Source organism: Lepisosteus platostomus, chromosome 3, assembly GCF_059453375.1.
Source record: "Lepisosteus platostomus isolate fLepPlt1 chromosome 3, fLepPlt1.hap1, whole genome shotgun sequence".
Classification (NCBI taxonomy): Eukaryota; Metazoa; Chordata; class Actinopteri; order Semionotiformes; family Lepisosteidae; genus Lepisosteus; species Lepisosteus platostomus.
This window is the reverse complement of record NC_142613.1, coordinates 35,434,384-35,459,179: the sequence shown is the minus strand read 5'-3', so window position 1 is coordinate 35,459,179 and position 24,796 is coordinate 35,434,384. Positions and strand designations below refer to the sequence as shown.

Genomic DNA, 24,796 nt, shown 5'->3' with positions numbered 1-24,796 from the left:
ATTTGAATTTTACTTTTAGAAGCTTTCTCTTATGTTTTATCTCAGGCTTATCTGTGGTGTCCTCAACAGATATTAATACTGAAGGTCCTAGTCTGCTTGCCAAAGGTTGTTCTCTCCCTTGTCTGAACTTGACTGGCAAAGATGGCTGGCGTAAGAGCGCTTGGAATACTTTCCAGGTTTGCAACGAGCAGATATTCACTCTTTTCAGGTAACTGAATATGTTAGCTTATTAAGATGCTGGGTGCCACCTGCACCTTCCTCTGTTGCCATTATTGTTTAAGAAAAGAGAAGTTTCTTGGTGCTGGATGAGTGGGCGTACAGTATGCAACTGAAGCAGGTCTGCATTGACCTTTCACCTACTTAAATAGTGACAGTTACTTTGATAGAAATGCACACAGAAGTCATAACATAAGGGTTTTGTTGTGTCTATTGTAGCTGATGTATATAAAATTGAATATTTTTTCTAAGGCAATTTGTTCCTTTATGCGTTTTGCAGTTTTAATTCACCCAGACGTTGCTCTACTTTTTATTTTTTCGTGATTGATTTGCTTTCTTTGAGTCTTAAAGGCAATTTCATTGAATTTAATCATGATTATTAGCGTTCTTAATAGTTAATGTTTTGGATTTTTGTAATTCTTTGAAGTAAGTGATTATAGTGCAGTACTACAAACAGCAACGCAAGGAAAAATTAAGACTTTTTCTACACACTGAACAAACCTTTTTTTCCCCCCAGTTGTGATCCAATGTACTCAGTCTTACAGTTTTTGTTTATTCTCTGTAGGGTGTGAGAGTTTTCTTTCCTTATGTGTACTGCATTCAGTTAGTTGAATATGGAGATTTGGAAAAAATACCAGAATGCTGTTAATCACTCTGCAGTAATTAAAGTTACCTTTAAATATGGAGGAGCATTCGTTCTACTTGACTACTCAAACACAGAATTGCTAAAGTATTAAATGGGGTGCCATGCAGTTTAATATTCAGTGTTAATTATAGTGATCAACTTCTGTGCCTCTGACTTAAAGTTCATAAATAGCCTATAAAGTATATTCATTTAATTTTTGGAAGGCAAGGGGAAAATCGATTTTATTAAGGCACACTGAGCCTATGTGGAGTGAAAACGCTGTTGCTGTACCTTCTTATACCTTAACACTTATGTCACTGTGGCAAGAGAACATCACTGCGGTCTTCAAAACCCTTTCAGTTTTAGGCACTTTTTTTATTCTGTAAAGATGGGAGAAATCAGTTCTATACGAGGGAATATAGATATTTCATGAAAGAGGTCAGAATATTAACAAAAGTTGATATTGTATGGAAAACATAAAACTGCTAAAAAAGCTATAGGAGCTAAACCATGTAGTGCTCTTATGTCAGTGCCAGTTAAACTTTATTAAAGTAGTAAAATATGATTATTACTCTAGTTTAATACATGTGTTTTATGGTGTTAACATTTAAAGGTTATTCAGGTAAAGCTGTGTTCCATATTTCATTTTTTGGATTTCCATTTTAAACGGTAATTTGATGAACATACTGCAGATTAAAATATTCTGTAAAATATTTCACTTGTGAATGTACTGTAACCTTGATTTAAGCAGTGGCCATTGCTAAGCAGTTGCCATTGCCAGTGGTATTGATCTTGTGCTGTGTCACATGTTAAAAAGAAGGACAAAGGTCACTTTCTGCAAGCTTTTTATCTTTCCACCTAGCATAAAAGGAATTTGTGTCAAAGTTCATTGCCTTCTTGCATCAAGTTGACCCCAAATATTGACCCCCAAGGGACCACTTACTTCAACGTGATTTTTCACTTGACTTTCCATGTTAAGAGTTTTTTTTACTGTTTAGCATTTGTATTATTGAAATGCAAGCTAATTGACTATATAAACCTATACTAATGCAATATTTTAAAGCATTTAAAATGCTTCATTAAAAATAAGTTTTTTTTATTCCTGAATGACAACAGTTTTGAAGGTCTTCTCATTTATACTTATAAATGTGACGCATTTGTTTCCCTCAGCCTTCTATATTTAACACTACACATCTTGCCATGGGTATTTTAGGAATTTAGAAAGAGATTTGCCCCCAACTAGAAGCTGTAGTGTGTCAGCGGTCACTGGGTAAAATGAATATTAAGGTGTTGAAACAGCAACAATTATCCATCAAGGTAACAAACTAGTCTGATCAAGTACCACATACTGGACTTAAAATTTTGTTAAATTCCAGGAAGTTCTAGAAACATCCAGCAGATAATGTAACAATGTTTTGCATTTAGGGAAAGTTAACAAGGACTGTAAGCAAAAAGCATTTGAGCAGGTGTGGTTGAAGAGCACGAGACCAGACTGAACGAGCTATAGCCGAACAATTCAATGTTAGCACTTGATTCTGCCTTGATGAACCAGAACTTGTGAAATACAGGAGCGCTAAAAGGACTTCTTTTAAACACAGGGAAATGAGCTGTACGGCCAAATTTAAGGAGCTAGTTAAGAACCCATTCCGAAATCCACCAAGCAAAGTTTGTTTATTAGGATTTTTGATTGGGACCAAAATGTGTCTCTTTTCCTCCGTTTAAAGGCAGGCTTTGCCATAGATAATTATTTGGTTTGTGAAATTTACTCGGTTTATCTTGATTGAGATGTATGTATCCTTTAACATGAATGATGCATTCATAGTCTTCTATTTAATTAGCTTGCATTTTGTGCTTCAGATAGTGTGATAAGTTTGTCACCTAAGCTATTGCCTATTTCATTACTACCACCTTGAGCATAGTACATAAAAAAGGCCACATGACCTTGTTCATGTGAGTAATTCACCTGACGAATAAGGTGGGTTATTATTCATCTTTTATAAATGTGCTGTTTCTCAGATTGTACTGCCTTGTTTAAAAGTGAATCTTAATGTAAAACCTTAACTACCTACTTTTGCTATTAATACCCCTTATATTATTATTCCTCATAAGTTTTATTTTCTTTCTGTAGGTTATGCGTGCCGCAGCTTCACAGTTTCTTCTGCCATGCTAGGTAACTATGGTCATTGTCTGTTATGTTGTACAGTATGTTTTGTTAATATTTTGTAAAATGGTTACAAATTTTGTTTTCCCTACAGTTCGAACCCATGTCAACTATGAAGTTAAGGGAGATGTTGCAGTTATACGAGTCAACGACCCAAACTCCAAGGTACAGAGTTTTCTTCAAATATATCATTAGGCTTTTTTTCCGACATTTCCAGCAAATTGTGTTCTGTGTTTTAAACGCCTAGTTTTCAATTGAATAACGTCAAGCTTTACTTTTGATATTAATTTGACACTAAAAACACAATAGCAGCTATAAGTGGACCTTTGGTCTCATTCACTGTCAGATGACTCTGAAATGGTCATTTTTTTTTATCCTAACCAATAAGGACACCCGGTGTAACTGCTAAAGACTGGACATATGCCAGCAGAATCACTCTTTTATACCCACCTACAAAACAAAGTAGGAATGTATTTGGTTTATGAAAGTAAAGAACAATTATGAATATTGTGCTTAAAGCAATGCTTCAAATATAAATGAATTTTTCTAAATAGTTTGTCCTATTTTGAGACGTACTTAAAAAAACTAAATACAAAAATAGACATGTAAAAAACATGTAGAAAATATTAGTATAATCTTAATGATTATATAATATGCCATAAAAAAAGTGACTTAACTAGCTTTTATTTGTTGCCTATGTAAGGCAGATTACATAGACGACCGTTTTAATACTAAAGGAAGCTTTGATTTGTCTTTGTCTTTTGCAGGTTAATGCTTTGTCGGTGCAGATGCAGTCAGAATTAACACAAGTAATGAATGAAGTCTGGACAAATGATGCCGTCAAAAGTGCTGTGCTCATCTCCTCCAAGCCTGGCTGCTTCATAGCCGGAGCAGATATCAAGTCAGTCCTAATTAATAGATTAAATTGAAGCAATTTATCTATGTATTTGTTGTGTCCTTTATTACCGATAAAAATTATTTTGCAACGCCATAGAAGTGACCAGCGGGTTTTTTTTTCATTTGCCCATTTTGGTGTAACTCTTGTTCAGTATTTTATGTCCAGATCCTGTCCGCTTCTCTTTTACTTCATTTTTATTCCTTTTCTTGCAGCATGATAGAGGCCTGTAAATCTGAAGCAGAAGTGACCAAACTTTCTCAGGAAGGACAGAAAATGTTTGAGAAGATTGAAAAGTCCCCCAAACCCATTGTTGCTGCAATTAATGGATCCTGTTTGGGAGGAGGCCTGGAGGTTAATTTTCATTCAGTTACACACTCTTCTGCTTTATCATACCCAAACTACAGAAGTGCTTGATTTATGAAGTTTCACTGCAGCAAAGCTCATAGTTTAAAACTTGTATTTTACTGCAGACTGTGATTTTTACAAGGTACTTCCCTTGTGATGTCAGTTATTTTGCTCAGTAATTTTTGTAATTACAAAGGGATCGATTGTAGTTGTACACCTGATTTTTAACATCATGCCAGCAAAATACATTGCAGGTGCTTCAGTCGTAACAAAAGCAGACATGAAGAAGAAAGCAGTTCCACTACTTTAAAGAATTAAAGTGATGGAAAAAATCCAAGCCAAGCAGTTGAAAGACATTTTCCTTACCATGAGATGAGCAGCACTGTGCTGATCTTCATCGGTTCGCCATTTAAAAAACATGTTAACTGCTACAGCAAGATAAATAAGATACCGATGAGAAACCTGCATAAGTGTTATTATTTTGACAATTTTTATTTTGACTCACTTCATTGGTGAGTGCGTTTATGTTTTGTATTTTGTTTTTGTTTTTTCTTTTCAAGTTTGCCATTGCTTGCCAGTACAGAGTGGCAACAAAAAACAAGAAGACAGTTCTTGGTACGCCTGAGGTTATGCTGGGCTTATTGCCAGGAGCTGGAGGAACCCAGAGACTGCCAAAAATGGTATTGACGGAAATGCATCAAGATTCATTCTTCTCATGCATATTATGTGCTGTGTGTGTTCCACCTGTAGATTGACTAAATTATTCTTGGTCCTTTTGTTGGACAGGTGGGTCTTCCCTCTGCCTTTGACATGATGTTGACGGGAAGAAACATCCGTGCTGATAAAGCTAAAAAGATGGGGCTTGTTGACCAGCTTGTCGACCCACTTGGTAAAAAATTCTGTCAACAGAAAACCTGTTCTCCCATTGTCAGTGCTTGTCTTTTTTTTTTCAAACAAAGTTTTTCAAACTTCAGCGGGACAGTTTTCAATTTAACTTGAAGTATTAATACTTATTTGGCATCTCCTGATTTATCCTATATGTTCTTTGTAAGTATGCAAGGGACTGGGTACTGATCTGTTTCTTTTTTGCTTTTAAGGCCCTGGGTTGAAAAGTCCCGAGGAGAGAACAATTGAGTACCTTGAAGAAGTTGCTGTGGAATGTGCCAAAGGAATAGTCAATAAGAAAATCTCCCTCAAGAAAGACAAAGGATTGATGCAGAGTAAGTCTGAGGAAGAGTCTTTGACTGTACACCTCTACATGGTCTGAGAGGTTATATAACAAGGGTTCTATAAAATAGGAACAAGTAATAGGTTTATTCCATGCTGAAAAGAGAAGAAAGAAAACACAACATACGGATTCAGAAATGTTTAGTCTAACTATGCAGACCTTTCTCAAAATCATTGATTGTGGGGAAAAAGTTAGATTCATTTTTTTTGCTAAAACAATGAATGTGTACATAAGATTATGTGAAAGGCAGTGTTCTGTCTGCCCGAGCAGTCTTGTGGCTTTAGATTAGGTTTTTAATTGGCGTATCTGGAGTGCTCTGGACTTCAGTTCACCCACAGAGCTGGGTATTTATGCTTTCCTGTTTTTCTTTAAGACACAACAGTCCCAGTCATTATTGTCTACTGCTTTTTCGACCCAAGACGAATCGTCCCCAGAAGGAAACATAAAAATCAGTTTCAATACCTGTCTCTCTTTTCTTAGCAACATCATTTACACAGTAGAGAAAGTTTCCTTTGTAATCATTACACAGGGGACCCTTCAGTGGTCTATAACTCTAGATTTCTTCCCTGGTCTTGCAGGTAGAAGGCAATGTTTATTGTGTTCTCCTGGCCATCCAGGTGGTAATAATCCTAGTGGGTTTTTCACACAACACCAACCCGTACTCTATCAAACCACCACACATCTAGGTGCTCTCTTGCATTTAGACCTACAATGTTACCACTTTACAGGAGAGCCTCCACCAAGCTCTTGGCCACTGTGAGGTTATGGTACTTTATCTAGTTTACCTTCTCCGTGGGAAGATGGAGATATTAAGAGCCAGCTGTTATATTTTCGTCCTCTAACATCACCAGTCTTGGTACAGACTGCAACTCCACTCTCCAGTTCTTGGAGGATGAATTCTGAGTGTAGCTCTGGGGAGGGAGATAGCACCCTCGTGTGGCCCAAGGCAGGACTGTAAGCCTCTTGCCAATGTAACATTAAATGTTTAAGAATATAATGTTGAGTCTCAACTGTCCAGCTGCTGCTATTAAAGTGTTTACTGGACCTCATCAACAGCCCTTTAAGGCATCACTTGGAGTTCAACATACATAATCTGAGGACAGGGTGTATTATGCAAGGGTTGGGTTCCACAAGTCTTTACATAGCCTAAATCTTGTTTAAATCAAAAACAACCCATTCTTAGTAGTTCTCTGAATACATATCAATAATTACAATATAGCAATTAAACCCTGTAATTAAAATCAAATATAATACACTTAAAATATGCTGTACCTTAAATTAGAGAGAATTACTATTTAACAAATTTGTAAATACTGTATATTTCATTACCCTGTACTGTAAATAAATATTAAATACACCGTGTATAATAAAATCCCGTAAGTGCTACCCTGACACGATTGCAAATTCAGATTACTGAATTTTTATTAAAAAGGTGTATGGTAACTACTATTTATTATCTTGCGTGCATGAAAGCAAAGTGAGACTGAAGTGTAAAACAGAGCCCTGGTAAAGACTGCTTTACATGTACCCTGTTGGAAAAAATGTCACATAGAGGTTGACATTTACAGCAAAGCTAACCAAGAGAGGAAGTAGTGAAGATGAACAAAACAGGGTTATTGGGAATAATAATTTTTTTCTACAAAATAGTGGTTTTAGGTTATGTGTTTATAGGTTTTGATGAATTCTGTATAATTATCCAAAAACACTACTAAATGGACACTTGTTAGTGACACTATTGTCCAGAGACGCAGTTTTCTCTTCTGATTAGAACACAGAGCTGCAGTTTTCAGTCGTTCTTGAAAATGTAATATGCCGTGTTCAGTAATGTTTTATTTAATTTAAAATATTATATATGCCGTAAGATTTTTTTTTTTGTTCTTGACCTGTGGATTCATGAGAATCGTGTACTTAAATGAAAATGTTAGTTTGTGAGTGACTGTTACATTGTATTGTAACATATCTGGTTGTACAATATATGGCATGAGAAACGGTTAAAACATCTTTTAGACTTCAATACAGCTGGTTTTTAAAATGTAGATATTGGTTAAGTTATTTAATACTTGCTAGAATATAATCCATTCATATTAATTGATCAGTAGGTGAAATTAAGCTTTTAAATGATGCATATACAGAGTACTTTTATTAAATTCCTTTATATGGTGCTCCATAAGTCTTTTATCTGTGAATCATATAGCAATTAATGTGAGAGAATCATGTTGTAAAATACAGAACCTGCTTCAGTATTGTGTTTTGATTGCAGTAGATCCTGTAAAATTGCATTTCAATTCCTGTCATATGCTGTCAAATAAAACTGTAAAATCGGTATGCAGTTGATCAGAACAGGAAAGGCATAATGGACAGTACTGATGATTACAAGTGTGAAGAACATCACAAAGACAGATATTTCAGGTTTCAGCAAAATGTTATTTATTCAAACATGCAGGGGAGAGTAACTTTGGGAAAGTTACTTTGACCTTAAGATGTTTAGTAGCTTGGTTATGTGTTAACCTCATGTACCACATTACTTTCCTTCACCCTCTGGTTATTTACAGTGTTATAACATTGCCACTAGTTTCTTCTTCTTTATGTTCAGCCATGTAGCAGATCGTTCATTTGTCATTATCTGAAGGAAAGGGAACTGTAACAAAGAATGCTTTGCAACCACTTACAATGTGTTTTTCCGATGTTTCAAAATGCATTACAGAAATAACAGACTATGTTATGAGCATTCCATTTGTAAGGAAGCAGATCTACAAAACTGTGACAAATAAAGTTATGAAGCAGACTAAGGGACTGTATCCTGCTCCTTTGAAAATAATTGAGGTACGTTGGATGTCTTATATCAGGGATTTTAATTTCACTTTTCCTCTCCCATTAGTTTCTCCTTTTGAAGTATAAAGTCCTTATAACAGGAAGAACCTTTCATAAACAGCGCAGATTAAATTTAACTATTTGCTCTTCATACAGTATGTTTTAGGAAGTAACATTCACAAGTACAGTTTTTTTTTTTTAGAGTTTGGTTTTATAATGTAACTTGAATGTGAAAATTGAATCATTTATAATATTATAGTTATCATTTAAAACTTAGACTTGCTTAGTGCGGGTATACAAGTACACCATTTAGTGGGGTTACTGCCACATTAATTACAGTAGTAATTAGTAATAGTAACACATTAAAGGATGCAGAGATGCAGAGTGCCAATTTATCAGGACTTTTCTATTTTTTTCTGGATTCCTGTAGGCTGTCCAGACAGGTATTGATCAAGGATCAGATGCTGGCTATTTAGCTGAATCACAGGTAAATACAAAACTATTAATATAAGGTATTATTTAATTAAATTAAATGAATATTTTGGCATTATTTTCACATATTAAATGTTTCTCTTCTTCAGTTGAGCCAATTAGCTTTTCTTGGGTTCTTCTTGGGTTAGCAGTGGGACTATTAAGGGTAGAACATTGTATAAATTAATTCCCAAAAAGAGTGTGGCACAATGATACATCTTTCACAAAATGCTCTTGAAGGGGAAGTGCAATGCTGTTTTTATATTTAGGGGTGAGAAAGAATCAGCATTGATGAGTGCAATTCAAACCACAATGAAAGTATAATGTTCACAGTAACTTGTAAAACCTCCATATTACATCACGAAATAGACAAACTTTCCAGGTATTTGCAGTTTAATTGGGACTGCAGTTCCCCTTCAAGTTCTGATACCTGCAGTCAAAGTTGGCATGTCCCAGAAGTGTGATTGCCTCATATACACACCAGCCAGCAAGAAAACTATTAAAAACTCAGGCTCCTAACAGTGTTATATTGTTTTTTATGTTCAAAGGGTTTTGGAAAACTAGCCATGACCAGTGAATCCAAAGCTCTTATTGGTCTCTACCATGGTCAAGTTACATGCAAGAAGAACAGATTCGGGACCCCACAGAAAGAGGTCACGTAAGTGCCCTTTTTTACATTTTCAGTCACAGTCATTTTGACGTACTCAACCTATGCCTTATTGTTACTCATCAAAACTAAGTCCGCAATCAAGACCCAATAAGTTCATTTAACTATCCGTTTTGGAGCCGTGCTTTTATATTTTAGGTTTTCAAATAAGGAATACTGCATACATTTTAAAATGCTATAAGATAAGTACAGCTCTTTTGAAATATCTGAATAAAACACTGTCAAATCTCACCATGCTGTGGGTGAATAAACAAGTCTTTTTTTTTTCTGTTCTAGAAACCTGGCCATTTTGGGAGCAGGTCTGATGGGGGCTGGCATTGCCCAGGTCTCTGTAGATAAGGGTCTCCAAACCATTCTGAAAGACACCACCATTGAAGCTGTAGGGAGAGGGCAGCAGCAAGTCTATAAAGGGTTCGTGAGATGCAATTTTTTTCCTTTACCAACAGATGGCACTACTTCTCTATAGTGTGAAGTTATTGTCATTGAAATTAAAGTGGAAATAATAAACTGTTAGTAACTTCTGTATATGAATGAAGTATAGAAAACAATTCATTTGAAAGATTTTCTGTGTGCCCAGGTTAAATGACAAAACTAAAAAGAGGAACATCACATCCTTCGAGAGGGACAGCATTCTTTCTAACCTCACCGGCCAGCTAGATTATAGTGGATTTGATAAGGTGGACATGGTGATTGAGGCTGTTTTTGAAGACATCAATATCAAGCACAAAGTCTTGAAAGAAACTGAAGCGGTGGGTGTAGCTGTGCGATACTATTTTTTGTTTGCTTGTTCTGTAGCCGTCATGCCTTAAATTAGACTTACCACAGTTAGATGAGAGAATTGTAGAACTCAGATTTGTATGTTATACAGTGTATATATACGCACACTAAGATTTGGTACAAAACAATGCCATGTCATTTGCGAAACTGCTTTATACCATACGGTGTTGCGGGAAGCCGGAGCCTACCCGGCAAGCAAAGATCACAAGGCAGGGTACACCCTGGATGGGGCACCAGTCCATTGCAGGGCAAGTGCAAACCAATCATACATGGGGACAATTTGGAGGCCACGGTAAAGGCTGAGGGGGGGAAATTTGGCCCAGTCGCCGGTATAACTTCCTGTTCTTATTGAGAAATGCCCGTGGATCTTTATTGACCACTGAGAGTCGGGACCTCTGTTTAACGTCTCATCCGAAAGACGGTGCCCACTACAGTATAGTGTCCCCACTACTATACCGGGGATAATAGGACCCACACAGACGGCAGGGTGACAAAACAAATGTATTCAGACATAAACATGATAGAGAACTAAATGCTAGCGCCCCCTATCAAGTGCTCATTGCAATTTAAACCTGAAATACAAGTCTAGAAACACTAAAAGGGAGGGAATAATTATTAAATTGGTGTTTATTGTATTACAAGAAAATAGAAAGTCCCTCCTCCCTTTATCTTTCATGGAATGATGGAGTTATCGATGCAATATCTAATGCTCAGTCCGTAATTGTTGCTTAAAGTAATTTTAATACTGGTTCTCTAAAATGTTTGTGCACACAATTAGGTTTGCAGGGCTCTTAAAAAAATGTATTTTCTTTGGTGGGCTGAGGAAATGTTCATTGTAAAAAAGTTCCCCAAAATTTAAAGCCAACTTTATAAGACCTTACCGATTTCCTAGACTCAGAAATTACTGACCATGGATAATTTTGCTTACTTGAGGTTTTACTGATTTCAAGAACTGGGCTTTTGAATTTATAATTAACGTTATGCAAGAGAATGGCAAAATGTCTTTTCTTTCATACAGTACACTTTCATTTTTTGCAGGTTATTCCTCCTCATTGTATTTTTGCCACTAACACTTCTGCCCTACCTATTAAAGACATTGCTGCCGCTAGCAAACGACCAGAAAAGGTCAGTATTTTTTTATTTATTTTGTACATCCTGTACATTTTTCTTTCCTCCTCATCTTCACAAATGAATACATTCTGCATTGGATGTTTTGTCCAGGTCATTGGGATGCATTACTTCTCTCCAGTGGACAAAATGCAGCTGCTGGAGATCATAACTACTGATAAAACCTCTAAGGACACCACTGCCTCTGCTGTTGCTGTTGGCCTTAAGCAGGGAAAAGTCATCATTGTTGTTGGGGTAAAAAAGATTTCCATAATGTCTGCAGAAAAACTTTTCTAGCCGAGTTGCTGTACTGACTTCTTTTTATACATAAAAAAATGCACATTTTGTTTTTGAACATTAGAGACCAGATCTGTAATCATTGATATTATAAAAATAGTAATTAATGGTCAGTTTGCCATAGTTGTTGTATTGTTTATGATCAAGATTGTATGTGAGTTGATTTAACCTCATTTTAAATTTCTTAATAATGTATGGTCATCCAGCATCAGTCTTTATTTCTATGATCACTGCTTGAAGCCAAATGGACAAAAATGATCTTTTAATGTACAATTTTGTTTTTCTGCATTTCAGGATGGTCCTGGTTTCTACACAACTAGATGTCTGGCTCCCATGTTAGCAGAAGCTGTCAGAGTCCTACAGGTTTGTTTGCTTCCTTTTTTAGGGTGCAACCAATGATGTGATCTTTTTCCTGTCTATCTCCAACCGTGGCCATAGAATTTAAAGCATTTTTTTAAGAACAATTATGAACAAAGGGGCACTTTTTGTCTTTCACAGTTGATTATGTAATCCATTGCCATTGACAATACAGGGCAAAGGAGGATTTTGAATGCTTGGATCAGGTCAACTTATAGTTTTCTCTGGTCAAAAACGTTCAATTCTTTCACCAAGCAGTGTAGGACATTCTGTTAAGCCTGGGGATGTACTGTATCTGACTGCTCTTTTGAAAGCAATAGAGCAGATTTGGTGAGATTTAACCAATGGATTGTTAATTGATTTTTTTTTTAAGTCTCCAATAAACCTTACTGGAATGGTATTTCATTGATAATAAAACAAGTGCTTAAATAAAAGTTGAAGTCCCATTTGGGTTTTATTAAAATGTCATAAGTTGTACAAAACAAATGAGCAATCCTAAATTTATTGTTTATACATTTAGAACAGTAAGTTATTGCAAGCAAGAATCAAGCTAGAAGTGTGATATTAATGTGTGTGTGAATGTACAAAATATATATATACATATGCTAGTACCATTAGTGAACTAAAGGTAGCTACTGAGATCTCAATGAAATTTCAGAATGCCACAGGCACTGTGGCAGATTCAACTATGTAAGACTCAGTTAATAATTACTAAGAATGAATGTCAAGAAATACTAGAATTTTCATATTGGAAAAACGGAATTTTCCGATTTCTGTGCAGTACATTTGCGTGGTTTGGGGTGTGTGCAGCCTGTTTTCATTATCTTGCGGATAAGCTGTCATTTACTAGACATTTGCTTTCCTGTGTATACAGGAAGGTGTTGACCCAAAGAAGCTGGATTCTCTCACTACTGGTTTTGGCTTTCCTGTTGGCGCCGCCACTTTGGCAGACGAGGTTGGCATTGATGTGGCTGCCCATGTAGCAGAAGACCTGGGCAAAGCCTTTGGTTCCCGATTTGGTGGTGGCAATGTTGAAGTTCTGAAGACCATGGTAGAAAAAGGTTTCAAAGGTAAACAGAATGTACAGAACATTTAATGATGTAAAAATGTGCATTAGTCTAAGAACAGGTGTAGTATGGGTTAGACTGAAAATCTTCCATGCTTTTAAAGTTACCAAGTGATGCTAATTAACAGGAAAGTAATGCCTTGAACAGTATTAAAAAGTATTAGCAGAAAATAAAAGTGAATACATTCTGAAATTAATTAAGAATTCTAACATACTCAGAGTAGAGGTACTAAGAGGAGATTGCATATGAAAATGTGAGCCAAGCTAGTAACCTGGATGGGAGACTTCCGGGGAAAGCTCACCTTGCAGTCTGTGTGGCTCCTAATGCCCCAGTAATCGTGTCGGCGTCGCTAACTGTAAAAAAGGCACCATCCTTCGGATGAGACGTAAAACCAAGGTCCTGACTCTCCAAGGTCATTAAGAATCCCAGGATGATTCTCAAAAAGAGTAGGAGTTTTAACCCCGCTATCATGGCCAAATTTTCCCCTGGGTTTTACCACTCATGACCTCCTAATACTCCTCATGTATGACTTGGCCTCATTACTCTGCTCTCCTCCCCACTGATAGCTGATGTGTGGTGAGTGTACTGGCACACTTTGGCTGTAATCTCATCATCCAAGTGGGAATTGGAGTGTAGTGTCCAGAGAAGCACTATATTACAATGATAACTTATTAATTACAAATATGAAATGTCACCCATATATCCAAAGCTATAATCATATATGTTGTATATACATATATGATCAATTTATATTCAGATCATTTACATTTGTTTTGGAACTATAGCTACGTATAGCAAATTCAAATTTGCTATTATAAATGTTTAATCATCACCTTAAACTTCCCTAAGTAAAATCAATCTGAGCTTTTCATGATAAAAAAACTATGAAGTTATCCATCTTATCCATTATATAGTGTGGTTTGCTTTTAATGCCTAAATTGCATTCTTTTTTTTTTTCAGGCCGCAAATCAGGAAAAGGATGTTATGTCTATCAAGAAGGAGTGAAAAACAAAAATGTAAATCCAGGAATTGAAGCAATTCTTGAGAAGTACAAGATGCCAGCTGACCCTCAAGTGTACGTTGGACTTTCTTTGGATTTTATTAAATGTTTTATAAATCAACAATTAAAAACATCTCTCAGAAAAGGCTCTTGAACGTTATTGAGTAATGCCAGATATTTGTATAGTTTGTATAGCTAGAGGTCACCCTTTAGCCAAGTGGGTTAAAACCCGAAGGAATAAGTAAAATATAACTATATCCAAAAAGGTGGAAATTTGTCTTAAGGCATCACCATACAAAACTACAAAAAACAAAACTCAAATTACAAAATAAATACACATTAAAACAAACAAAAGTCCTAGACATGCAACAATACAAATACTGTACACACATCTCAATCTGCCCATGTTACTTTACCGTTATTCCTCATCCCATAGCTCATACATAACTATAATTTTAAACATATTTGTTGATACAGGGTTTGTCTGAAACTCTTGAAAGTCTAAATCTGAGACTTAGCATTTACAGGTTTGTAGTAAATTTAGTTATTTGTTGTACCCTTGATTTTAACCATTTTATTTCTTGATAGAGACTGATTTCTGTTTTGTACTGAGCTAAGAATCTTGCAGATTGTTAACACAATTTCCCAGAGGCCTTGAATGAATGAATCCTGAATCGGACAAAAATTGCACTGTTTAATTCAAGCTACAATACTTTGTATATATAAATGATCTATGGCAGTTACAGAGGAATTGCCATTTTCAGAAATGTACTGTAGTTTTGTTCACACATGTAAAAGAGTCACAAATGGAAATGTAGCTTAAATACATGACATTTAAAGGGTAGATGTATTAAAGGGTGAAACATGCAGGAGAAAAATTTAGACGCCACGTACATTAATATAAAGCTCAGGTCATGTTAGTCAAACACATTGCTTTGTGAGTAAAGGTTAGGTATTTTTATCTAGTAAATTGGTTTTGTAAATACTGTCTGCCTTTCTTTATATCTGCTTGAACTGAGCTAAGTGAAACAAAAGGATTAAAAATCTGTACGTGTTTGTAGTGGGACTGATTTTACTATAAAATGGTAAGTGTTAACATTTCTTGGGCTTCCCAGAAGTCTTTTGCAAATCAAGGTTGTTTTTCATTCACAGGTCTTCGGATTCCGATATCCAATACCGCCTCATCTCCAGGTTTGTGAATGAAGCCGTGATGTGCCTGCAGGAAGGTATTCTCAACAACCCAGTGGAAGGAGACATTGGGGCTGTCTTTGGACTTGGATTCCCACCTTGCCTAGGAGGTAAGAGTGTAGCTCTTTAACTGGCCATTGAAATGCTGAGTATTAGGAAATAAATGCATTTAGGAATCAAGAAACAAAAGATGACTGGGGTCTCTTTTCAAAGTCTGCATTTCAGGGTTTTCTCTCCAGTGTGAATTTTTACATTTGCATCTCTCTTTCTAGGTCCTTTCAGATTTGTTGACTCCTACGGAGCAGATAAACTTGTTGAGAAGATGAGGAGGTTTGAAAATGTCTATGGAAATCAGTTCACACCATGCCAGTTGCTGCTTGACCATGCGAAGGATGCTAGCAAGAAATTCCACAAATAAACTTTGCAGCAATTCTGTTTATTTTCTAATTATGCTAAAATTTTGGAGCCTTTAAGATCTAACATTAGTCTTGAAAGCAATGTAATGGTAAAATCTAGGCCAGTTTAAACCATGTAAATGCATGTGTCATGTACAAATGCATTTAAGTGTTTAACCAAATTAAGCATTGTCATCGCAGGTCTGTTTTCCAAGGTGCCTTAGAATTACATGTGACTACTCAGGCACTTCTGTTTCTTTTAGCAGGGCTACAATTGTTTTGGGAGTTAATGCACTAGTAACTTGTAAAACCTGTAAAAAATGTTTTTTTTTTTAAAGAAAAGTCAAGCTTAGAAACCCATAGATGAAAAGGTTCTGAAAGCAGTGCACTTGAGTGCAGTGTTCCATTGTGAGAAATCTTGAATAAAAATTTAAATTGTTTAAACCTACTGACCTGGATTGTATGAAGCAAGTGTTTAATTTCTAGTCCACATCGCTTTTTCCTTTTTGAGTTTCTAATTTTTAAACAGGTTATTTCACCACAGCATGATTTAAAACATACAGACAAAAAAAGAAGCATTTGAAGCATGTACATCTTTCTTAACTGTTTAAATTCTAAGCATTGAAATAGCGATATATTTCTGTATGTTTTTAGAAAACTAAAGTATTTTTCTGGATATTGATACTTTAGGTACAGTATCATTAAATTGATTAATTGGTAATAATTAACAGGGTTGCACTTCATTTTGTTGCATATTCTCTCATTAGTGAGCATTGGATGGATACAGGTCATGAGATAACCTGTTGAAGCTCAAGCTTGGTGGAAAAAAGTAAGTAAAAAGTGGAAAAAGAAAAAAGTATTTTGTTAATATCAAGAACAAAACCCTTGCTAGCCACTTATGAAACAACATTGTGTTGATCACTTTGAAGTATGTCAGACAACAAAATTATTGTTCTATACAAGAAACCGAATGATGGGGAAGTCTGGGCAAGAGTGTGGTTGCTGTTGGAGTCTACTTGTAGTAATTGATGGTAGCCTGACTGTGCAGTGATCAAATCCTAGGACCTCACTTACTGCCCATCCTACTTGCTTACTCTGGCACGACACCAATCCAGCAGGACAAGGCATGTCTTCGTGCTGCTTGTGTAGGAACCCTCTTCTCTGGCTTTGCCGTCCATTGAGCAAGAAAGCCAGGATGAGCTGGGAAGACATGTGGCATCCAGGGTTCAAAAATCAATGAACTGGCACCTGGTTGTCCACGTTTTACGCAAGAAATGGAACCAAACCGGAGAAAACGGCCACCTGCCAACTACAGTAGTATAAGGCATATATTGCAGATATAGTTTCCTTTCCCTCTAAGGTGGCAACACACACTACTAGTCTGTAAAGCTCAAGTTGATACCCTGCTGATCAATCCCACTGATGAGAAATGTTAAGCAGCATTGTTAATTTATCTGTGCCCTGTCTGTTCAATAAAAATGTCAGTAACCTAGTGCAAAAATATATTTTTTATAGAGAACTGGGAATTTGTTGCAGTTACAAGTGGTTGCATTTGAGGCTCAGGGCATATATGATAGAAAACCGTGACATTCTATATTTCAGGCTTAGTTTTAGAAAAACTTGGAAAGCTCTTATGAAGACCATCTCTGTTACAGTAATTTTGTTACATTTAGAAGAAGAGATTGAAATATGAGGGGTTAATACTGTATGTGATCTGCTTCAGTACAGTTCTAAGTGCACCTCCACCAAATATTATTCAGAATAATACAGAAGAACAATAAATAACCATTTGGATCACTCATTGTTTAAAAATGTAGTTTCTTGTGCTCTATTTATTTTGCTAATCCATCAGGATTAAATCATACAAGAAAGAAAAAAAATCAGTACAATTGAAATATCACTACAATTGTTAAATATTATTATTTTATAACAATATTCTACTGAAGGAGAATGGGTTCTGTTCCATAAATATACATACACAAACTTTTGGGCACACAAATGTAGTTAAAAACCAGTCATTAAACTGTATCATTTCGAGCCATCTGACAAATAACACACTATACATCTCCAGAGAGCAGTGATTAGTAAACTCAAATTACAGTCTTTTAATTCAATGTATTTAATTACAGGCATGTTCAGAACAATTTACAAAAGGCAATCTTTATTTCCCTTTAAAAGTTCTACTCTAATAAGTAGAAAGTTACAATATTTTTTATACAAGTGCAGGTAACTGCACAGTTAAATGAACCCAAACTTCAGATGTGAAGGTTTAAAAAATGAAATGTCTTATTACATTGTTACTTTTCAAAGAAAAATTGAAGAGCAGGTTTCAACAGAAAGGGATTATATTGTCCTGTATTTTCTAGTGTATTTGCTAACCACACTGCTTCTTATAAAGTCAACTGTACAGAATACTGGGGAATTCATGTAGCTCATTAAATATTGTATTAAGAGTGAGTAATCCATTGTCTTTGCTTCTTATGAATTAAACAGTCATACTGTAGCTCACACATATTAATGGATTTTTATACTGTGTGAATTTGGTATGAAATGAAGCTTTCAAATCTCATTGTCAGCATCTGACATTAACAGACGAAAAAATGTAACAAATAATAGGTATCTGACAGCAAACCATGTCACAATTGAAAAACTGCAGTATTTCATTTTTGCTTCACCGTCCAATTCGTAAAGACAGAGTTCACCTGTTAGACAACATAATTCCATTTCCATTAACAGCTCTTCAGCAGGGGCACAATAACATTTATAAAAATAATCATCAATAATTTCTGGACACAGAAATGAAGCGTTTTATTGGTATATTACAGATAAAAGGCAACATTGCTTGTACTTCCCCTTTCTGTCCAATCCTTTTAATTTTTTGTCTAAGATATTCAATAGGTATAACAGTTGGTAGCTGCAAGATGTTTTTTTTAGGTTTATTGCAAGCAGCAACACAATGTTAAATGTAAACTTTGCTACTCTAAGGTAAGCACATACAGTAAATCTCTTAATACTGTGAAAAAGGCTTCACAGTCTCGTTTTGGTTCTTTGTTGTGAAAGAACGTGGCAAGAGCTTTAAACTGTTCACTTCGGTTTCAAGGATTTCATACTTCTGAGAACTGTAGCAATCACATGAATGAGCGTTTTAAATGAGTTTCAAAATGTCAGAGAAGAGTCACAATGCTGTTTTACTCCTACAACTCTTCTAATGTCCTCTGACGTCAAAAAGGATCATTATAATTCATCAGATGATCAACCGTTTAAGGCAATGAAAGGTGATATATCCTTTATATCCTGCTGCTATATAATGGTGTTTTCCAAGTAATGTTTAAACTAAGCTCTATTTTGTGTTTTACATGCATTGTATTATTCAGAAATTACATATCCGCAACGTCAAAATCTAAATTTCTCTCATTTTCAAAAGCAATGTACTGTATTTTATTTATCGGTATGTGCTTTCAGACAGGATCAACATTGTACTGTAACAATGCAGAATACAAAATGAAAAAAAAAAAACATTTCCTGCACTCTGTAGGAAATCAGTGAACTCTACAGTCCAAACAAACTTTGACTTTTCTTTTTCCTTAAGATATAAACTTCTGAAAGTGTACTATGCAGACATTATTTAACAATGACAGAAAACATCACTTCCGGATTTTAAAATAAAGGGAAAACTATGTTTGACACTTGCCTGCAACAAATGATGTAAAAGATAATACCTTTGTTGCCTGGGGTAATGTAATGAGAGTTAGTAAATGATGTGAAAGAGAAAATAAATTCTAATGAGGATCCTGTGATTCTATTTGAAAAAATCTCAGAAAGTCATTGTGCTTGATTTGTTGAGAGAGCTAACCCTGGTCTTGATTTTGTATCTTTGTGTGTTTGCACAAGCCTGTGCAATAGAAAACACAGTTGAATGCTTCAATGCACAGGACAAAAACACAGAGATTCCATGCATAATATTAAGTACTACAAGTGTTCTCAAAGATTCATAGTGCATAAACCTCAGGGTGCAGCCCGTACTGGTATTATTTCTGTCTAATCAAACTATTTGAAACACAGCAGAACAAGACTCTGGTAGTTGTTCAATATGCAAATGTGTTGTCATATTCAAAATAATTCTATATTGAAAACCATGGACTCTGATTAAATGAAAATGGGTTCAAATATAAATGGGCACATTTAAATGGAGGAACACACTTCCATTGACAAAACAGCGCACAACCAAGGGCACCACATCCGTCACCCATAACGACCAGAATGTAAACACAAACATGGTACACATCTGCATGAATCTCCATTATCTATGTCCATACTTACGTGAATTCATGGGGTCACCTCGTTCTGTGTAAGTACCGGATTTTCTCTCTCCTTACAGCAGTTTTCTCAAAATTGTTATTTCAGTAGGTATTACACACTCTATATTATTTTTGTAGTTTAAACTGTAACAATCATCTAATAAATGCACTTTTACAGAAATTTACTGAGAGCATTTCAATTAAACCTTAAACTCACACATTTTTCATTCAAACCTGATAGAGAAACAGCAATGCCAGTACTAAAGACTTAATTTGTACGTGTGCTGTACATTTTGTTTAATGTTGTTCTTTTAAGATTTATAGATGTTCTCTAAACTGTTTGTATAATGCAGAGATGTTGCATTGGTTAATGAGAGGCATAAGCATACTGAGGAATAAAACTAAAAAATCTTCTGTAAGTTTACTGAAAACTGTCTTTCTGTAAACACCTTGACTAAGCTACAGGGAAGAAGGGAATTGTGTTTTTTATATCTAAGCCATCAAAAATCCAACATACATTTTGTCCCTCTGGAAGTATGATTTTATTTCACCATCTAACTAACAATCAGTGCGGCAGAACAACGGGTTGATGAAAATTACTTTTAACCATAATCCTGTTTAATTTACAGCCTTTATGTTTCTAATTAATTTGCCTGGTTTTGTTTCTACTTTGTTTATATAACACAGCAAGCTCAGAATTCATGAAGGGCATAACTTATCGGTCTGTCCAGATCCAAGCCTGAATCACCAAGCAAGCGTGATAATAGCCTTTCATTGTTGTTTTCTTAAGTTGGATATATCCAAAATAGTTCTTTCTAGAACCTTCCGAAGTTATTTGAATACTGCTTCTGGCCTGTCCGAATCATATTATATAAAGATAGTGCCATCCTGACAGAACTACTATGACTGCTCATTTTATATGATGAATAATGTCAATTGCATGACTACTGCAATGTTACATTTCAGTACAACATCCAATAAAATTGATATTTAAGTACTGTCAACACTGCTGTACTATTACATGCTTTTAATACTCCAGCACATATCTGTGCAGAGGTGTCGAAATACTGTCAGCAACCTCACAACAAATAACAAGACAGCAAAGATAATGTATCATTCTTAATCACATCATTATCCTCTGTTGAGTACTTTGTAGCAACAAATCGATTCACATGACTAAAGACACCACACCATGCAGAGATTTTGTCAGCAACACTTTGTTGTTGTAGAATTGGGCCATGCTCTTAATGTTAAATCATCTGTTATTGTCAAGAAAAGAGAGCCATGTCCATAAATGGCAATTCCATATACAGTACCTTGTAACAGGTTAATTTAAATCTACCAACAAGGACTAACTATGTTTTTAAAATGTGATTTTTACGTTTACATGTGAAAAATTCAGTCTGCAGTACAGCATTGGAAAAGCAAATCTGGAAAAAGGTCCAAATTTCCACAATTGGATACACTAAAACGATGGTTGAGTGCAATACTTTCTTGTAGAGGATGTATCCTAGCAGAATTACTACAGACAGCTCCTTGTGGTACAGTTCAGCTATTGAAGAGCTTTATAATGGCACAGCCTTTTCTCCACCTTATTAAGCTATTCTCTAATGCCATGGTTCTGGCTAGCTTACTGAAGATGTGGGTGTAGGCCACATTAGTAGCTTGTGCAGACAGTCTCTCTACTGTACCTCCATGGTAAAGTAATTTGTTTTCATTAAGTTTGCTTCCTCTTAATTTCAGGAAGATGTGCTTTTGACCTACAGAGGTTGGCTAGGAATTGTGAGGACAGTAATAGTAGTAGGAATGTTTTTTTTTAAATGAAAATCCCTTTATATGTTTTTTTAAGGAAAGTTATCTTTAACTTTCTTGCATTGCTGCCTAAAGTGATTTGAAATATTACATTCCTTTTGTCTTCCACATTTCAATTAGACAGTCAGTGCCAACGTAATGACTGCATGGATGCCACGCCAATCTTTTTAATTTGGTTGTAGTGCATGTCCAAACTAAAAAAAAAACAGGAAACAAAACAAAAATATTACAACAGGCGTGTCTCTGTGTAGTACTTGTTTTTAGAAATATAGACAATTGCAGATGATACACTGAAGCAAATAACAGGGGAAAAAGTAAAGAATGGTTATTGTCTGCATGTAAATAACATGTAAAAACTCCCTGCCATGTTCATTTAAATGTATAATCAAATCTAAAATTAGAACTTATTTTGTTTTTATAATTATAGCTATTGACAACAATGACAATGTCTTGAGCAGGAGCTAAGCAAATGTTGAGATGATAATAGTGCCTAGAATACTATTACTATGGGGGTCTGCAAGTCTCTTGTGATGTCTCTGGGGGAGAAACAAATACATGAGAACTACTGCCCAGCTCATTTGGATGCAGGTAATGAACTATTGTCAACACCAGATTTAGTCCATGGTGGTTTTTAGGGACTTCAAACCTAGTACAATGTCAGTCCATTAGATTGTTTTTTGTCTGTTCAGCTGCACTTTCATACTCAACCTTGCATTTACAAATGCAAGACTGAAATTATCCTGAGAATGGTCAGAAAAGCAAAGCTGTCATTGTTAGTTTTGAAATGTAGGTGGTTAGGGGATGTTTACTGGTTGTGCTTCGCTCCTAGAATATACAATTTAATATTCACAGTTTATGTGCTTTTTTTCTTTTTTAATTACAACATTCATGCATTGCTGGGCATTCCATACCACTGGATTTAGGACATTTTTCACATGGGTTGCAAACAAATAAAAATACAGATATAGTGATATATTCAAGAACATTCTTGAATTTACAGTTTTAAACTTGGAAGCAGAAAATGAAACTCGAGATTCTACTCTATCAGTAATGATAATAAGAAGATATACATTGTCACCATGTGATAAAATAAACAGCCACATTCTCAAATCTTTTCGTACCTGAGTCAATTATACTGTAGCAGGACTTCTTATGAATAAAGAGTTCTAAAAATGAAACATCCTTATTAATGAAGGGTCGTCAGGGCAGAAGTATCAAAAGTGAACCACTGTCATCAGCTATAGCACCTTTTGAACTTTTTTACACTTGAAAAACTGTAATATGGAGACAGGGATTGTGGTCTCTACTGGGGAAAATTAGTAAAAAAGTTTTTGCTTTTTGTGTACTTGGGAAACTTGGGAAAATTCTTTAAAAATAGAATACAGTACATTCCCAACAGGATCCCTAAAGTTTTCTGATACCTCTCTTAGTTTGTTTGAGAGTGTTGTTTTGACAGACCTTTGACAGAAGGATTGACAGACAGGGGATTGTGACTGGACTCATGCCTTTGTAGAAAAGGGTTTTGAAATACAGTAAATGCTATGATACTAAATTAGGTCATTATTCCATAACAAATCACATCTGAAAAAAATAGAACTGTTACAGTTCTTTATTCCATAAAACCTTCAAATGTGGAAAATCACTGTAAATTCTCTTTTGTAACAGCACAATTTCCTATTTTCTATGTAGGACATTTCTCATCCCTACCAATTTCCCGCAGTTTTTGTTACAGGATTTTTCCTCTCCTCTGCTACCAGATTTCTAAGCTTGTTCCCTCCGGGCAGAGTGTGGATTTAAATTTTGGGCCTCCAGCCTTTGATAAACTGCATGATTTTCTTGACCTGTAGCTTCGTCAGCTTAAAGTCATCTGAAAGTATCTCTTCCGTCAGCTGCACGAAGATGCTCCCGTCAATGCGTTCCCGGACGAAGAATGTCACCACGTCTTCCGACAGGCCGATGAATCTCAGGCACTTGGAAACCTCTTCCACAGAGAGAGTGGAGAGATCTGAGGGAGGGTGCCACGCTGACCCATCACCATTGACTCGGGCCACTCCTGGCGCCTCGGTAGAAGGAGTCTCAGAATTGCTCCGGGCAGATACAGGTGGTACTTCAATTACTCCTTGGGTGAGGTACACTCTTGTGATGCCACCTTCTGCACCCCTTACAATAGTTGGGGAGAGAGGAGCTGTGCTTCTTATGATGATGTTTTCAGTGTCAAAGCTTTTAGGTGGACGGGGAGGGGGCGCAGGCCCCACGTTTCCCTCCCCACTCTTAAAGATCAGGTCCTGGTAGCAGTTCCGCACGTCCTGACCGTACCTCGCGTCGCCTGAGTTCAGGGAAGCAATGTCCGGAGATGTGCTCCGGCTGTTTGTCGGGTCGAACAGATCAAAGGGATCCGAGGCCAAGGATGGGGATTTCTGGCGATCTCCAGGCTCCAGCCACTCTGCTGGAGAGGAGGAAGGACTGCAAGAGTATCCCGGATTGGCAAAAGGGTTCAGAGCCCCAAAGGGTGCAAATCTTTTCTGAGAATGGGGAGGTTTCAGCCTCGGGCAGCTGTAATAGCTTTTATAAGCCGTGTCGGCGCTGAGGAGGGGTGTAGAACGTCCGCTTGTGACACTGGGCATGCTCTCTGCATAGGCCCAAGGGTCTGACCAGGAAGTCTGTACTGGCTGCACTCCAGGGGTCCCGTTGCTGCCAGTATACTGGCGGGTGGATGAATCCACAGCCTTGCAGTCACCCCAGGTGCAGGGATAGCAGTAGAGAGAGTAGGAGTCTGGGGAAGGAGAACAGCTGCCACTGCGAGTCCCAGCACTGGTGGGGATAAAAACAATCTGTGTTACAGAACAGCAGAATTAGGCAAACCTTTCTAAAAACAAAGAATTGTTTTTTTTAATCATTTCTATTTTTTTTTTTGTAAAGATATCATGCCTTTTTCATCACGGAACAAAACAACAGGTGAAGCAGTACCTTCTCTGATTCCTTCTCTAGTTAACAGTCTATAACAGTGGTTCCCAATCCTGGTCCTGGTAACCCAGACCACTGTCGGTTTTTGCTACAGCCAAGCCCTCAGTTACAC

The 24,796-nt window shown here is 36.3% G+C and overlaps 2 protein-coding genes across 3 annotated transcripts in view; one reads left to right on the top strand and one right to left on the bottom strand.

The window, feature by feature from the left end:
• Window positions 1-53: 53 nt before the first annotated feature.
• On the top strand, window positions 54-16,058 carry LOC148674796 (trifunctional enzyme subunit alpha, mitochondrial-like). Its single transcript, XM_088625463.1, has 20 exons — window positions 54-208; window positions 2,970-3,011; window positions 3,097-3,167; window positions 3,770-3,903; window positions 4,113-4,251; window positions 4,806-4,925; window positions 5,032-5,134; window positions 5,343-5,465; window positions 8,178-8,296; window positions 8,715-8,771; window positions 9,304-9,413; window positions 9,699-9,833; window positions 10,000-10,171; window positions 11,238-11,324; window positions 11,421-11,561; window positions 11,898-11,966; window positions 12,835-13,030; window positions 13,988-14,102; window positions 15,180-15,325; window positions 15,488-16,058. The coding sequence occupies exons 1-20, from the start codon at window positions 142-144 to the stop codon at window positions 15,631-15,633; spliced, it is 2,292 nt and encodes a 763-aa protein (XP_088481589.1). The 5' UTR covers window positions 54-141; the 3' UTR covers window positions 15,634-16,058.
• A 1,350-nt stretch (window positions 16,059-17,408) lies between these two features.
• garem2 (GRB2 associated regulator of MAPK1 subtype 2) overlaps window positions 17,409-24,796 on the bottom strand; it is a 79,861-nt gene continuing 72,473 nt past the window's right edge. For both annotated transcript variants that reach the window (XM_088625461.1, XM_088625462.1), the window contains exon 6: window positions 17,409-24,531. In XM_088625461.1, the coding sequence (XP_088481587.1) occupies window positions 23,514-24,531 (1,018 nt within the window). In that variant the 3' untranslated portion in view covers window positions 17,409-23,513. The remainder of the gene's footprint in view (window positions 24,532-24,796) is intronic.